The sequence below is a fragment of the Osmerus mordax genome, chromosome 1 (genome assembly GCF_038355195.1).
Source record: "Osmerus mordax isolate fOsmMor3 chromosome 1, fOsmMor3.pri, whole genome shotgun sequence".
Lineage (NCBI taxonomy): Eukaryota > Metazoa > Chordata > Actinopteri > Osmeriformes > Osmeridae > Osmerus > Osmerus mordax.
Window position 1 is genome coordinate 12,830,701 of NC_090050.1, and position 13,114 is coordinate 12,843,814.

The 13,114-nt window shown below is 50.1% G+C and overlaps 1 protein-coding gene across 1 annotated transcript in view; it reads left to right on the top strand.

Moving 5' to 3' along the window:
* Nucleotides 1-11,132, top strand: part of chd5 (chromodomain helicase DNA binding protein 5) — a 29,758-nt gene extending 18,626 nt beyond the window's left edge. Inside the window, exons 17-40 of the mRNA XM_067255338.1 lie at nucleotides 387-508; nucleotides 848-1,021; nucleotides 1,939-2,080; nucleotides 2,275-2,406; nucleotides 2,622-2,739; nucleotides 3,001-3,125; nucleotides 3,576-3,822; nucleotides 4,093-4,268; nucleotides 4,446-4,620; nucleotides 5,658-5,744; nucleotides 5,920-6,008; nucleotides 6,176-6,309; nucleotides 6,602-6,746; nucleotides 6,896-7,070; nucleotides 7,266-7,345; nucleotides 7,513-7,714; nucleotides 7,797-7,889; nucleotides 8,027-8,179; nucleotides 8,532-8,640; nucleotides 8,825-8,957; nucleotides 9,108-9,303; nucleotides 9,821-9,984; nucleotides 10,264-10,390; nucleotides 10,860-11,132. Of these exons, the coding sequence (XP_067111439.1) occupies nucleotides 387-508; nucleotides 848-1,021; nucleotides 1,939-2,080; nucleotides 2,275-2,406; nucleotides 2,622-2,739; nucleotides 3,001-3,125; nucleotides 3,576-3,822; nucleotides 4,093-4,268; nucleotides 4,446-4,620; nucleotides 5,658-5,744; nucleotides 5,920-6,008; nucleotides 6,176-6,309; nucleotides 6,602-6,746; nucleotides 6,896-7,070; nucleotides 7,266-7,345; nucleotides 7,513-7,714; nucleotides 7,797-7,889; nucleotides 8,027-8,179; nucleotides 8,532-8,640; nucleotides 8,825-8,957; nucleotides 9,108-9,303; nucleotides 9,821-9,984; nucleotides 10,264-10,390; nucleotides 10,860-10,984 (3,423 nt within the window). The 3' untranslated portion in view covers nucleotides 10,985-11,132. The remainder of the gene's footprint in view (nucleotides 1-386; nucleotides 509-847; nucleotides 1,022-1,938; nucleotides 2,081-2,274; nucleotides 2,407-2,621; nucleotides 2,740-3,000; nucleotides 3,126-3,575; nucleotides 3,823-4,092; nucleotides 4,269-4,445; nucleotides 4,621-5,657; nucleotides 5,745-5,919; nucleotides 6,009-6,175; nucleotides 6,310-6,601; nucleotides 6,747-6,895; nucleotides 7,071-7,265; nucleotides 7,346-7,512; nucleotides 7,715-7,796; nucleotides 7,890-8,026; nucleotides 8,180-8,531; nucleotides 8,641-8,824; nucleotides 8,958-9,107; nucleotides 9,304-9,820; nucleotides 9,985-10,263; nucleotides 10,391-10,859) is intronic.
* Nucleotides 11,133-13,114: the final 1,982 nt, after the last annotated feature.

Below are 13,114 nucleotides of genomic sequence, written 5' to 3' on the forward strand. Positions count from 1 at the left end.
ACATGAGCGCACACATGCACGGGTGCACACACGTGCCTACACACTCACACACAGCATACTATCTCTACAGCCCACACCTGTCACACTCTCACCCCTTAGATAAAAACAAAGGCTTATTAAAAACCACAACTATGTTTTATGTGGGGAGAATCGACTCATAAAAGGGATTTATATGACCTGTTCTATGCCCTCCGGCTAGCACTTCTAAGGAGCACATTACCACTGTGGTGGTGAGAATGTTGAAGTGGTAAAACTATCATCCCACTACAGGTTTTCTAATGGGAAGCCAGTTTTACATTAGGGATCAAATCCACATCCCTCTCCCTCACCAACACACAGATTCATTCCTATTGGTGATGGTTCATGGCGGTGTGGTCTGGTTTCAGTTCTTCAGGATCCTGAATGGGTATAAGATCTACTACAAGCTGCTGCTGACTGGAACGCCTCTGCAGAACAATCTGGAGGAGCTGTTCCACCTGCTCAACTTCCTCACCCCAGAGAGGTTCAAGTGAGAGAGCCCGGCACTCAGACAGGAAGGACTACATTCCAGTGTTAGATACAGGAAGGATTACATTACAGTGTTAGATACAGGAAGTATTACATTACAGTGTTAGATACAGGAAGGATTACATTCCAGTGTTAGATACAGGAAAGATTACATTACAGTGTTAGATACAGGAAGTATTACATTCCAGTGTTAGATACAGGAAGGATTACATTACAGTGTTAGAAACAGGAAGGATTACATTACAGTGTTAGATACAGGAAGGATTACTTTGACAGTAATCATGTCTGAAACCTGTGTGTTCATGCATGTCTGTGTGTGTGCTCTCTTTGTGTGCTGCAGTAACCTGGATGGCTTCTTAGAGGAGTTTGCGGACATCTCCAAGGAGGACCAGATCAAGAAGCTCCACGACCTGCTGGGGCCTCACATGCTGAGGAGGCTGAAGGTGGACGTGTTCAAGAACATGCCGGCCAAGACTGAGCTCATCGTCAGGGTGGAGCTCAGTCCCATGCAGAAGTTAGTCCTCTGTAGTTCTCTGAAGCTCTAAACACGTGCTGCAACAGGCTTAGACTGATGGGGAGTGACTGGTTGTGTCTTAGATTGCTCCTGATAGGCTGGTTGTGTATTAGACTGTTCTGGATAGGCTGGTTGTATCTTAGATGGGGGGTGGTCAGATGGCTGAGCGGTTAGGGAATCGGGCTATTAATCAGAAGGTTGTCGGTTCGATTCCAGTCCGTGCTAAATGACGTTGTGTCCTTGGGCAAGGCACTTCGGGGAGAATGTCCCTGTACTTACTGTAAGTCGCTCTGGATAAGAGCATCTGCTAGATGACTAAATGTAAATGTAATGTAAATGTAGATTGCCCCTGATAGGCTGTTTGTGTTTTAGACTGTTCTGGATAGGCTGGTTGTGTCTTAGATTGCTCCTGATAGGATGGTTGTGTCTTAGATTGCTCCTGATAGGATGGTTGTGTCTTAAACTGCTCTGGATAGGCTGGTTGTGTCTTAGACTGACTTGGATATAGTTAAGTGTTAGCCTGCACAGGGATAGATTAGTTTTGTCTGAACTGCTGGCGGTGGATTGGCTTGTTTACAACAATAGGTAATCAACCAGTAGATTCCAGAACCAGAAATTTCCATTTAATCCCATGGAAACGACCCCTCAAGCTAGTAGCGAGGAAGTAGCAATGAAGCAGATGAAAAAAAATAATATTATGTGAAATTGAGTATGTGAAATGATTGCAACTATGCAGTTGCAATCATTCAGCAATGAGACGCATTCATTTATTACGGTCCAACTTGCAGTAATTGTGTACAACCTCAATTTGAAAAAAATCTCCAGATGTGTCCTTGGTTTTTTGGTTTGGGTTCAGGATTTGACCGAGTGTCCCCCCCTCCCTCCATGCTCAGTCCTGTCTGACCTCTGACCCACAGGAAGTACTACAAGTTCATACTGACGCGGAACTTTGAAGCCCTCAACTCCAAGGGAGGGGGGAACCAGGTGTCTCTGCTCAACATCATGATGGACCTCAAGAAGTGCTGCAACCACCCCTACCTGTTCCCTGTGGCTGCTGTGGTGAGGAGTGTGTGTGTGTGTATGTGTGTGTATGTATGTGGACAGAATGCTAGTGTGTGTTTCTGAGTGTGTAACTCAAGATAATGATATTTGAATATTTACATTACTTGGTAATTGTGTATTCTATCCATAAAGTATTTTGTAACGTGAACTCTGTCCTCTCATTGGCTCGGCTCTTCTTCCTGTCTGGACAGGAAGCGCCTGTGCTGTCCAATGGCTCCTATGATGGTAACATGCTGGTCAAGTCCTCAGGCAAACTGACCCTCCTTCAGAAGATGCTGAGGAAACTCAAAGATGAAGGCCACAGAGTCCTTATCTTCTCCCAGGTCAGTGTGGCTTCAGAAGTCAGACAATACTCGTCAGATACACCAAGCCAGGCATGTTAGCAGCACTCTGTTTGAATGGAAAATTACATTTTAAGCTCTGTCTTGCTGTACCCTGTTTGAGTGTGAGAATGACAGTTGAAGTGTCATTTTTCAAAAGTGTTCTTTGAGTGTGTTGAAGGTCTACCTCTGACCTTCGACCCCTGACCCCTCCTCAGATGACCAAGATGCTGGACCTTCTGGAGGACTTCCTGGAGCACGAGGGTTATAAGTATGAACGCATCGATGGAGGGATCACTGGAGGCCTGAGACAGGAGGCTATAGACCGCTTCAATGGTTAGACACACACACACACACACACACATGCACATTCATACCCGATCGCACACAAGTGCAAACTTGCATACACACACACAGACACACACACACAAGCGCATGTGCAAGCACGCATATGCACCCCCACTTACAGAAACACGCAAGCAAATGCACACACACATGCATACACACACAAACAAATGCATGCATACTCATGTCCACATACACACACATACACACACACATACACACACACTGACTCTCCTCGGTTGTGTGCTCCAGCGCCAGGTGCCCAGCAGTTCTGCTTCCTGCTGTCCACACGAGCTGGAGGGTTGGGCATAAACCTGGCAACCGCAGACACCGTCGTCATCTACGACTCCGACTGGAACCCTCACAATGACATCCAGGTACCGGGCCCGGAACCTGACCACACATGCAAACAGTTAACTGTTGAACCATGGCAACCTCATCCAGTGTTGTCGAGTCCCATGTTGTTCTAGAACTCTCCATTTAGCTACATGAGCTCTCCCTGCCTTCATCTGTATCTGTAACTGTTTCATTCAAGTGTATCTGTGTTACCCATCTATCTGTCATAATCAATCTCTATCTCTGTCACCCATCTACCAGAATCTCTATCTGTCTCACCTGTCTACCATAATCAATGATTGATCACCTGTCTACCATAATGTATCTCTATCTGTCTTGTTCTGACGCTGCCTTTTTGCAGCTATATCTACTGTATATTTACCCTTCTTTCTACCTCAACTTTCTTACATCTCCTTTCTTCTGTTTATCTTCTATCCGTCTTTAATCTATCTGCCCCCCCCCCCCCCCCCCCCACCCCCCACCCCATCCAGGCGTTCAGCAGGGCTCACCGTATCGGCCAGAATAGGAAGGTGATGATCTACCGCTTTGTGACGCGCGCCAGTGTGGAGGAGAGGATCACCCAGGTGGCCAAGAGGAAGATGATGCTGACCCACCTGGTGGTGAGGCCAGGCCTGGGCTCCAAGACCGGATCCATGTCCAAGCAGGAGCTGGACGACATCCTCAAGTTTGGAACTGAGGAGCTGTTCAAGGACGAGATGGAGGCTGCCAGGGCCATGGGCAGGCACCCTATGAGTGAGTATGGGTCTCCTCTCTCTCTCTCCTTTCTGTCTATCTCCTCATTTCTTTTTTTTTGTCCCCTCCCCTCCTCTCCTTCTCCTACTTAGTCTCTCTCTCCTCTGTATCCTACATAGTCTCTCCCTCCCTCTCTCTCACTGTCTCTCTCTCTAGTCTCCACATCTCCACAGTCTGTCTTTCTCTCACTTTCTCTCTCTCTCTTTCCCCTTTCCTACCCTGCTCATCGTGTGTGTCTGTGTGTTTGTAACCTAGGCGACATCAAGGACGGCGAGGAAGGCAGTGTTATCCACTACGACGACAACGCCATCTCCAAGCTCCTGGACCGCAGCCAGGACGCCACGGAGGACACGGAGATCCAGAACATGAACGAGTACCTCAGCTCCTTCAAGGTGGCCCAGTACGTGGTCAAAGACGAGGAGGAGGGGGAGGTGAGGAGTGACACACACATATACGTGCACGCACACACACACACACACTCATTTAGGTAACCCCAGGCGCACAGACTACAGTAACGCACGCGCACACACCCATTGCGCACACACCCCGCGTGAACGTGTGTGTTTATGTACATGTGTGTGTTTATGCACATGTGTGTGTGTATGTAGGAGGAGGTGCAGCGGGAGATCATCAAGCAGGAGGAGAACGTGGACCCAGACTACTGGGAGAAGCTCCTGCGGCACCACTACGAGCAGCAGCAGGAGGACCTGGCCCGCAACCTGGGCAAGGGCAAGAGGATCCGCAAGCAGGTCAACTACAACGACACCACCCAGGAGGACCAAGGTTGGCCTCACACACCCTGGAACCTCCCTCACCCAGGACACACACACACCACACAGAATACACACTTTACACACCCTGGAACCTCCCTCACCCAGGACACACACACACCACACAGAATACACACTTTACACACCCTGGAACTTCCCTCACCCAGGACACACACACACCACACAGAATACACACTTTACACACCCTGGAACTTCCCTCACCCAGGACACACACACACCACACAGAATACACACTTTACACACCCTGGAACCTCCCTCACCCAGGACACACACACACCACACAGAATACACACTTTACACACCACAGGACCTCCCTCACCCAGGACACAAACCTCATACAGGACACACACAAGACACACACTCCTCACCCAAGAAACACTCTTAGACCAGGACACACACCCCATACACATTTACGTCTATTTGGTTGTTTGTGTTTCTTGGCTTGGTTATACAGCGCTCTCAAGTCTTTGAGAGCTAAAGTACATAGTGTTCTCTTCAGTGTTAAGTGATTGAAGAAGTGATTGAAGCCAAGTCGAGTCATGAGTAGAAACTCACTTCGCTGAGTCATGACTAGAAACTCACCTCCGAGGTTCAACAGCTGTTGGAACATGAGTGATGTGGGAGGTGGAGTGGCCATGGAAGCTCATCGCTACATTCTCAGAGCTCTGAAGTGTTGCCCGAGTGTCTATTCACTAGCTAGAAGTCCGCCTGCATGGTCAGTGCTTCCCCCTCGTGTTCCCCAGAAGAAGTACAACATTCGACAAACGGTCGTAAAACATGATATTACAGTATCTCCATGGCGTTAATTCCTATAGTACAGTAGCTGCTATAGTAGCTGGGAGTCAGCCCGCAGAGTGAGGTGCTGCCCCCTAGTGTTTTCTCCAGGAGAACGACAGTCGTAATAGAGGATTACAGTATCTGCATGGCGTTAATGGCTTTAGTAACCTGCAGTGCCAGGGCTCCTCCTGGTGGCCTCCTGCTGTAGTGAATGCACTGTGCTGTTTCTCTCTGATCTGATCTGTGGCTCAGAGTGGCAGGATGATCTTTCAGACAATCAGTCCGAGTACTCCGTGGGCTCCGAGGACGAGGATGAAGACTTCGAGGAGAGGCCTGAAGGTGGGTGTCCTGGAGGTGTCTCCCTCCACCCCCCCCTCCTCCTCCTCTTCTCTCTCCTGTCTCCCACCCTGCTGGTGTTGACTGGTTCCAAATTCCACTGTAGACGGCCTGGGTTTGACGAAGCTGTGGAGTCAGGGTTAGCCCCTAACCCCGGGGTGTAATTGTTTTGCTTTAGGGGGCCGCAGGCAGTCACGCAGGCAGCTGAAGAGCGAAAGGGACAAGCCTCTACCACCCTTACTGGCGCGCGTGGGAGGCAACATCGAGGTAAACTGAACACTGGGTTCAGTAGCAAACACCAATCCTCTCTGATACTTTCAGAAGTGTGTCTTTTCTGCTGTTGTTGTTGTTGATGTCGTTGTCACATATCTACTACAGAAAAGTATGAGCCAGGGTTGGTTTGTGGTTGATGTATTCTGGACTGTTTGTGGCAGGTGCTGGGCTTCAACGCTCGTCAGAGGAAGGCTTTCCTCAACGCCATCATGCGCTGGGGCATGCCCCCTCAGGATGCCTTCAACTCCCACTGGCTGGTCCGGGACCTGCGGGGGAAGAGTGAGAAGGAGTTTAGGTACTGGAGCCAGGCCCGGGGAGGGGGGATTGGGGGCTGGGACAGGACTGGACTGGACTAATCTGGACTGGACCAAACTGGATTTAACTGAACTGGATTTTACTAAACTGGAGTGGACTGGAATTGATTAAACTGGACTAGAAATGATTGGACTGGACTGGACTAAACTGGACTGGATAAAATTGGACTGGACTTATTAGTTTCTGTTGGGTAGTTTCATGTTTTTTATATTTTGTATGGTATATGATGTTTCTGCATCATATACCATACAATATACATATACCCCCTCCAGGGCCTATGTATCTCTGTTCATGAGGCATCTGTGTGAGCCGGGGGCCGATGGCGCCGAGACGTTTGCCGACGGCGTCCCGAGGGAGGGGCTGTCTCGCCAGCACGTCCTCACCAGGATCGGAGTCATGTCCCTGGTCAGGAAGAAGGTACTATTTCCACGCCAATCACACACCGGCACACCAGTCCTCTTGCCAATCAGACACGGACCCACAATGACCTAGCCAATCACACACTGGCACACAGTCACCTAGTTGCCTCTGTGTGTGTGTGTGTGTGTCTGCGTTGGTGTGTCCAGGTGCAGGAGTTTGAGCATGTGAATGGGAAGCTGAGTACTCCAGACCTGATTCCTCTGGGTCTGGAGCTGAAGAAACTAACCGAGAGCCTTTCGTCTGAACCCAGCACCCCCCAGCCTGGCACCCCTGCTGCCACCCCTGCTGCCACCCCCCAGCCCGGCACCCCCGTGCCACCAGGTCAGACACACCTCTGGGCCCCTGTGTGCTTTATGTCCATGACTGATTGAGTTGCTGTTGTTTATTTAATGGTTTATTGATTGAGTGACTGGTTAATTGGTTGGTTTAACAATTGATTTGTTGACTTGTTGGTTGGGTTGGTTGGTGTATGGATGGAGGATATCTGAGTCACTGACAGTCGTGTTGTTGTTCCAGAGAAGACAGAGTCTACCTCCGGGTCTGCAGAGGACAAGGACACCCCAGAACCTGACAGCAAGAAAGCCACTGAGACAGAGGTGTGTGTGTGCGTGTCCTGCTCCTGTAAAACACACTGGTGTACCCATACCTCTCTCCTCCACTCACACAATAGACGCAGGCCGGGCAGGGCTCTTCTCATTGTGTCTCTATGTCATGTGTTTCTTTCTCTCTCTGTCCCTGTCTCTTCCTCCCTCCCACCTTCCAGACTGCTGTCAGTGTAGAATCTTCCGGTGGGACGGAGAAGGCCCCCGACTGCGATGACCCAAAGCCCAGCCCCGAGGACCAATCAGCAGAGGACAAGGAGAGGACAGACACGCCCTCCTCTACACCCATAGACACACCCGCCAATCCTAAAGAGTCCCCGTTCAAACCTGCAGAGCCTTCGTCCAATCAAACCTCACCTAAAGGTGAGGCACAATCTCTGTACACGGCGTCCATGGCGACTCTGTTTGTGGCGAGATCTTTCATGCTGTGGTGCGTGTTCCTCAGCTGACACCTGTAAGGAGCCAGAGAAGATCTCAGAGAAGGGAGGGGACTGCGAGCCTCCCCAGTCCAAACCCAAGGAGAAGGAGCCCAAGCCAGGTAGGACCCGACATAACCTCAGGAAGACCATCTGGCACTTCTTCACCATCTGGTAACAGCGATTCGGGGGCGCAGGTAGTGAATGTTGAGGGTGTTTGTTGAGACTGGCCTGCCTCCTGGTTTCCCTCTTCTGGCAGGGTCGGAGGAGGTGAAGAGCGAGGACCCCCCCGAGGGCCGTGTGAACGGAGAGAAGGAGGCGCAGGAGGAGGTGGAGGAGGGGGTCCGAACAGAGGAGAAGAACATCTGTAAGGCCCGGTTCATGTTCAACATCGCAGATGGGGGTTTCACAGGTGAGGACTGCCGCCACACAGGTGATGGTCCTGCTTATGGTTGCTGGTGGTTCATTATGATCATGTTGTTGTTGTTATTGATGTGGTGTTCTTGTTGTTGATGTTGGTGTTGTTGTTGATGTTCTGTTGTGTCGTTGTTGTTGTTGATGTGTTGTTGATGTGTTGTGTTGCTCTTATTGATGGGTTGTTGTTGATGTGTTGATATGTTCTTGTTGTTGTTGTTGATGTGTTATTGCTAATGTGTTCTTGTTAATGTTTTGTTGTTGATAAGTTGTTAATAATGTCTTATTGTTGTTGTAGATTTGTTGTTATTGTTGTTGTTGACGTGTTGTTGTTGTTGTCGCCATATCAGAGCTTCACACCCTATGGCAAACCGAAGAGAAAGCAGCGCTGTCGTCAGGGAAGATGTACGACATCTGGCACCGTCGCCACGACTACTGGCTACTGGCCGGCATTGTCACGTATCCTTTCATTGTCAAGTATCTCTGACACCACTATCAGACCCTCCATACAGAAACCCAACATCTCCGTTTTGCTTTGAGGTCAAAGATGGGTTGTATGTGTTGTCTAGTCAGGTGTGTGTTACCGAGCCAGGTGTGTGTTCACAGGCCAGGCATGTGTTCCTTAACAAAGCCTTCCTGTCAGTCATGGTTACGCCCGCTGGCAGGACATCCAGAATGACCCACGTTATGCCATCCTCAACGAGCCCTTCAAGACGGAGATGCACAAAGGCAACTACCTGGAGATGAAGAACAAGTTCCTGGCACGACGCTTCAAGGTAACAACAAGACTCTGCTGGAGCTACTCCAGCTGTCTTCCCCTAGAAACAGCCAGGACGTTATTTTGTATTATTGAGAACATTCCTCTCCCTCCCCATCTCTCCTCCCTCTTCCTCTCCCTCCCCATCTCTCCACCCCCCCTCCCCCAGCTCCTGGAGCAGGCCCTGGTGATCGAGGAGCAGCTTCGCAGGGCGGCCTACCTCAACATGACCCAGGACCCCTCCCACCCGGCCATGGCCCTCAACACACGCTTCGCTGAGGTGGAGTGTCTGGCCGAGTCCCACCAGCACCTGTCCAAGGAGTCCCTGGCCGGGAACAAACCCGCCAACGCAGTGCTGCACAAAGGTCTGTCTGCCTCTCGCGCACGGGGCTGTCTGTCTGATGTCATGTCTGTGTGTGTGTAGCTGTCAGTAGCCGTTTAGATACATCTGGTGGTGTCGGGCATGTGCCTAAGCTGGCTCAGGCACAAAGGAAGACAGGCCCAGGAGAGGAGCTAGGGAGCTGGCAGGGAGGTAGGAGACAGGCGTAGGAGAGGAGAGGAGCTAGGGAGCTGGCAGGGAGGTAGGAGACAGGCCCAGGAGAGGAGATGGGGAGCTGGCGATAGGTAGGAGACAGGCCTAGGAGAGGAGCTAGGGAGCTGGCAGGGGGGTAGGAGACAGGCTTAGATAGGATAATTGCTCCTGGCAATATGTTGCTCTGTTCCAGCTGCCACAGACAACTATGGTGTGGAGGAATGGATCTGTAGCCTAGACTGTCTGGAACATTGTCAATTGAAGAGTGATGCTACTATTGTCAATCTGAGAAATGTGAATATCTTATGATGAGCTGATGTCAATCCTGGATCCTACATGGCATGCTGCAGTGCTGAACCAGCTGGAGGAGCTGCTGAGCGACATGAAGGCGGACGTGACGCGCCTGCCCAACATGCTGTCCAGGATCCCTCCGGTATCGGCCCGACTGCAGATGTCTGAGAGGAGCATCCTCAGTCGCCTCACCAGCCGGGGCAACGAGCCCCCGCCACAACAGGTGGAGTAGGACACACACACTTTCACTCTCTCTCTCTCTCTCTCGCTCTCTCTCTCTCTCTCTCTCTCTCTCTCTCTCTCTCTCTCTCTCTCTCTTTTTCACACACACACACAGAATGGGCACATACACAGTCACACTGGGGCCGGACACACACACATGCACACACACACTAATGGAAATGTCTCTCTCCAGACAGGTGTGACTTCACATCACCTTGATATTCTATCTGTGTCTGTGTGTGTCTCTGTGTGTGTGTGTGTGCATGTGTGTGTGTGTCAGCCTTTCCCTCAGGGCTCCTATGGTTGTTCCCAGATGTACAGCAGCAGTTTTGGGGGTGGGTTTAGAGGGCCAGGGGGAGGAGCCATGGTCAACTACAGCCAGATGCCGTTGGGCCCTTACGTCAGCGGTGAGACCCTCCTCATCCCCCCTGACCCCTAACCTTTAACAATGACCTCTGACCTCCTGACTCCCTAATCTTTAACCCTAACCCTGACCTCCAATCTCTAACCCTTACTCCTAACCCTGACCCCTGATCTCCAACCCTGAACTCTAACCTCCTGACCCTCTAGCCTGTAACATGCTGCCCCCTAATCTCAATCCCTGAGCCCTGACCCTTAAACTCTAACCCTGACCTCCTGACTTCCTAACTTTTCCCGTCTTCTACACTCCTTCACTGTGTGCTCCTGGGGTGGGTGGGGAGGGGGTGGGCGAGAATGTTCAGGGTACTCCCAGATCTACAACTCACACCAAGGCATATACACAAAATGACAGTCCGCCGAACAGTCTAAACAGTTATAAATCTCAAATGTAATTTCCTGTGTATGTTTTTTTGTCATGTTGACCTGTTAAATTGTACCTCTGAACCCCTCACTCAGTGTCCAACGGGCCTCCGCCCCCTTCCAGCCACCTGGACAAAAAGTCAGCTGACTCACTAAGGGACGTGGCCACGCCTGACCAGAAGGCCGCCAAGCCCAGTGATGTCATCTGCATCGAGGACTAGGCCACACCTCCTCAGGCGCTCCTGAGATTGGGACTTTCCAGGGATGAAGGAGAGCTTCGACCTTTCACCTCCTCTTCCTCATCCTCCCTCTCTCCCTCACACTCCTCCTTTCCCTTTCTACTTGACAATGTCGCCAATCGTCAGTGAACTCTCCAGGATAGCTCTCTCCTCGAGGCTCTTGAACAGGAGGCTAACTTAGGAATCATTTTGCGGACTCTATCTAGCCGAGTCTAGCAGGCTCTATCAATCTATCTCTCTTATGAATTGCAAATTGCACTTTTATCTTCTACAATGGTTCGATAGTTCTTTGCTTTTCATTGACTGGGGGGGGGGGGGGCGTGGTCCAGAGAGGGGAGGGGTCTGCCCGGGCCGTGAATGTATCTCAAACGTCTAAGCAGAAGGAGCAGCCACTTTTGGAGGAAGGGCCGAACTCCAGGGCTGCGCCAAGACTCCCCGACATCGCTGAGCCGGTGGTGAGAAATGTCCTCAATGGGCCTTTCGTGTGTTCCCTTCAGGTCAGGCTCCTTCCTCGTGTGTCATCATCAATCCATCTGCCTACTCACTGTGCACGGTCACTTCGGCACACTGTCGAGGGAGGCAGAGGGTCAGCTCTTTAACCAGATGGGTGTCGACATCCATTCTTAAGTTTGAGACAGAGTCGAGGCAGAGGCGAGGCAGAGGTGAGGCAGTGCAGCTCAGAGATGGGACGCTGAGTAGATGGACTTTTCAGGCGGACTACAACTGCACTGCACCTCACTTCCTGTGAACGTGCACCTCACATCCTGCGAAACCGCCATTGCCCTGCTCTTCTCTGTGGAATTGGCCGCAGTCCGCCCTCCTTGGGGGGGTTGACTACTTGGACTGTATATAACCAAGAGACTACTGGCTATTGTATCTCTCACTTGTTTAACTGGATGGACAGATCCACTCAGTCAAACATAGGAACAATAACAGACAGGACTTAGGGAAGGGTCTTGAGATAAATGAGTACTGATTTCATGCTACTGTAGAAGGGTTTTTAACAAGACAATATTCCTGCTTACGTTACTATTTTGTTTCTTGAGTTTGAATGTTATTGTTGGTTGTCAAGCCAACCGTAGGGTACTACTGGGGGTGACCGGAATGTCTTGTAGACACGTGGGAGCTGCAGTTCTTTGGAAGGACAGTGTTCTGTTTACTTTGCCTTACACTCCAGATACCCTCAGATACCCTCCCCCTGACCTGTTCCTCTCCCTGTTCCCATAGCTGCAGAGCAGAGAGCAACTCATGTTTAGGCTCTCTCGTTTGAGCTTGTGTCATGTCAAACATGAAGGTGTTTTAAGGGTTTAAGTGCCACTCACCAGGGGATAATCATTCATCAACGTGGGTGTTTTATGTCATTTGAATCATGAAAATAGATATGTTTTCTTCATAAGTGATGACTTTAATCTCTTTGTATTACCACAGTTGAGCCCTTGATCGACTAGAATCTTTATGGAGATATTCACCCTCAAGGACCAGTGCCGGACAGTCATTTAACGCTTATTTAATTTCCTGTTTTTATCCGGAGGGTTTCTTTAGACTGCTTGTGCAAAGAAGCATTCATGACCAGAAACTTTTAATCTAATCAGAGCATGACTAAGACAAGGCATCAAGTGTGTCTCGTATTGTGATAGTTCCAAAGTGAAATGTTCTTTTTCTATATTCATGGCTATTTTCTTTCCTCGGGGGAAGGTTCCATAAATGTCTCCTCGTTTAAAATCTCGAATGAGCAGTCTGTTTGTACTTCTTGCTTTTTCTCCTCCTCCAAAGGACTTGTGGCATTACCTATCGCTTCTGTGTCATTACTGAGCCCTTGTGTGACATCACAGTGGTGGGGTGACTCACTGTAGCCGAGGAGCTGCTGGTGGGTGGTGTCATTTTGGAGCTCTGTGTTGGAATGTTTACATCAGGGTACTAAAGTATATGAATGTTCTACGGTGCTCTGCTCCCCCTGTTGGTTGCATAGTGTAACTGCACTCTGTGTGTTTCTTGTTATCTGGACAAAAAGCACATTGTACTTGAAAAGTAGAACTGGGTGTGAGATCAGAAGACATCGGCCGGCCGCAGACTCCCTTTCATACATTTAAAAATCTAATAGAAGAGAACCTT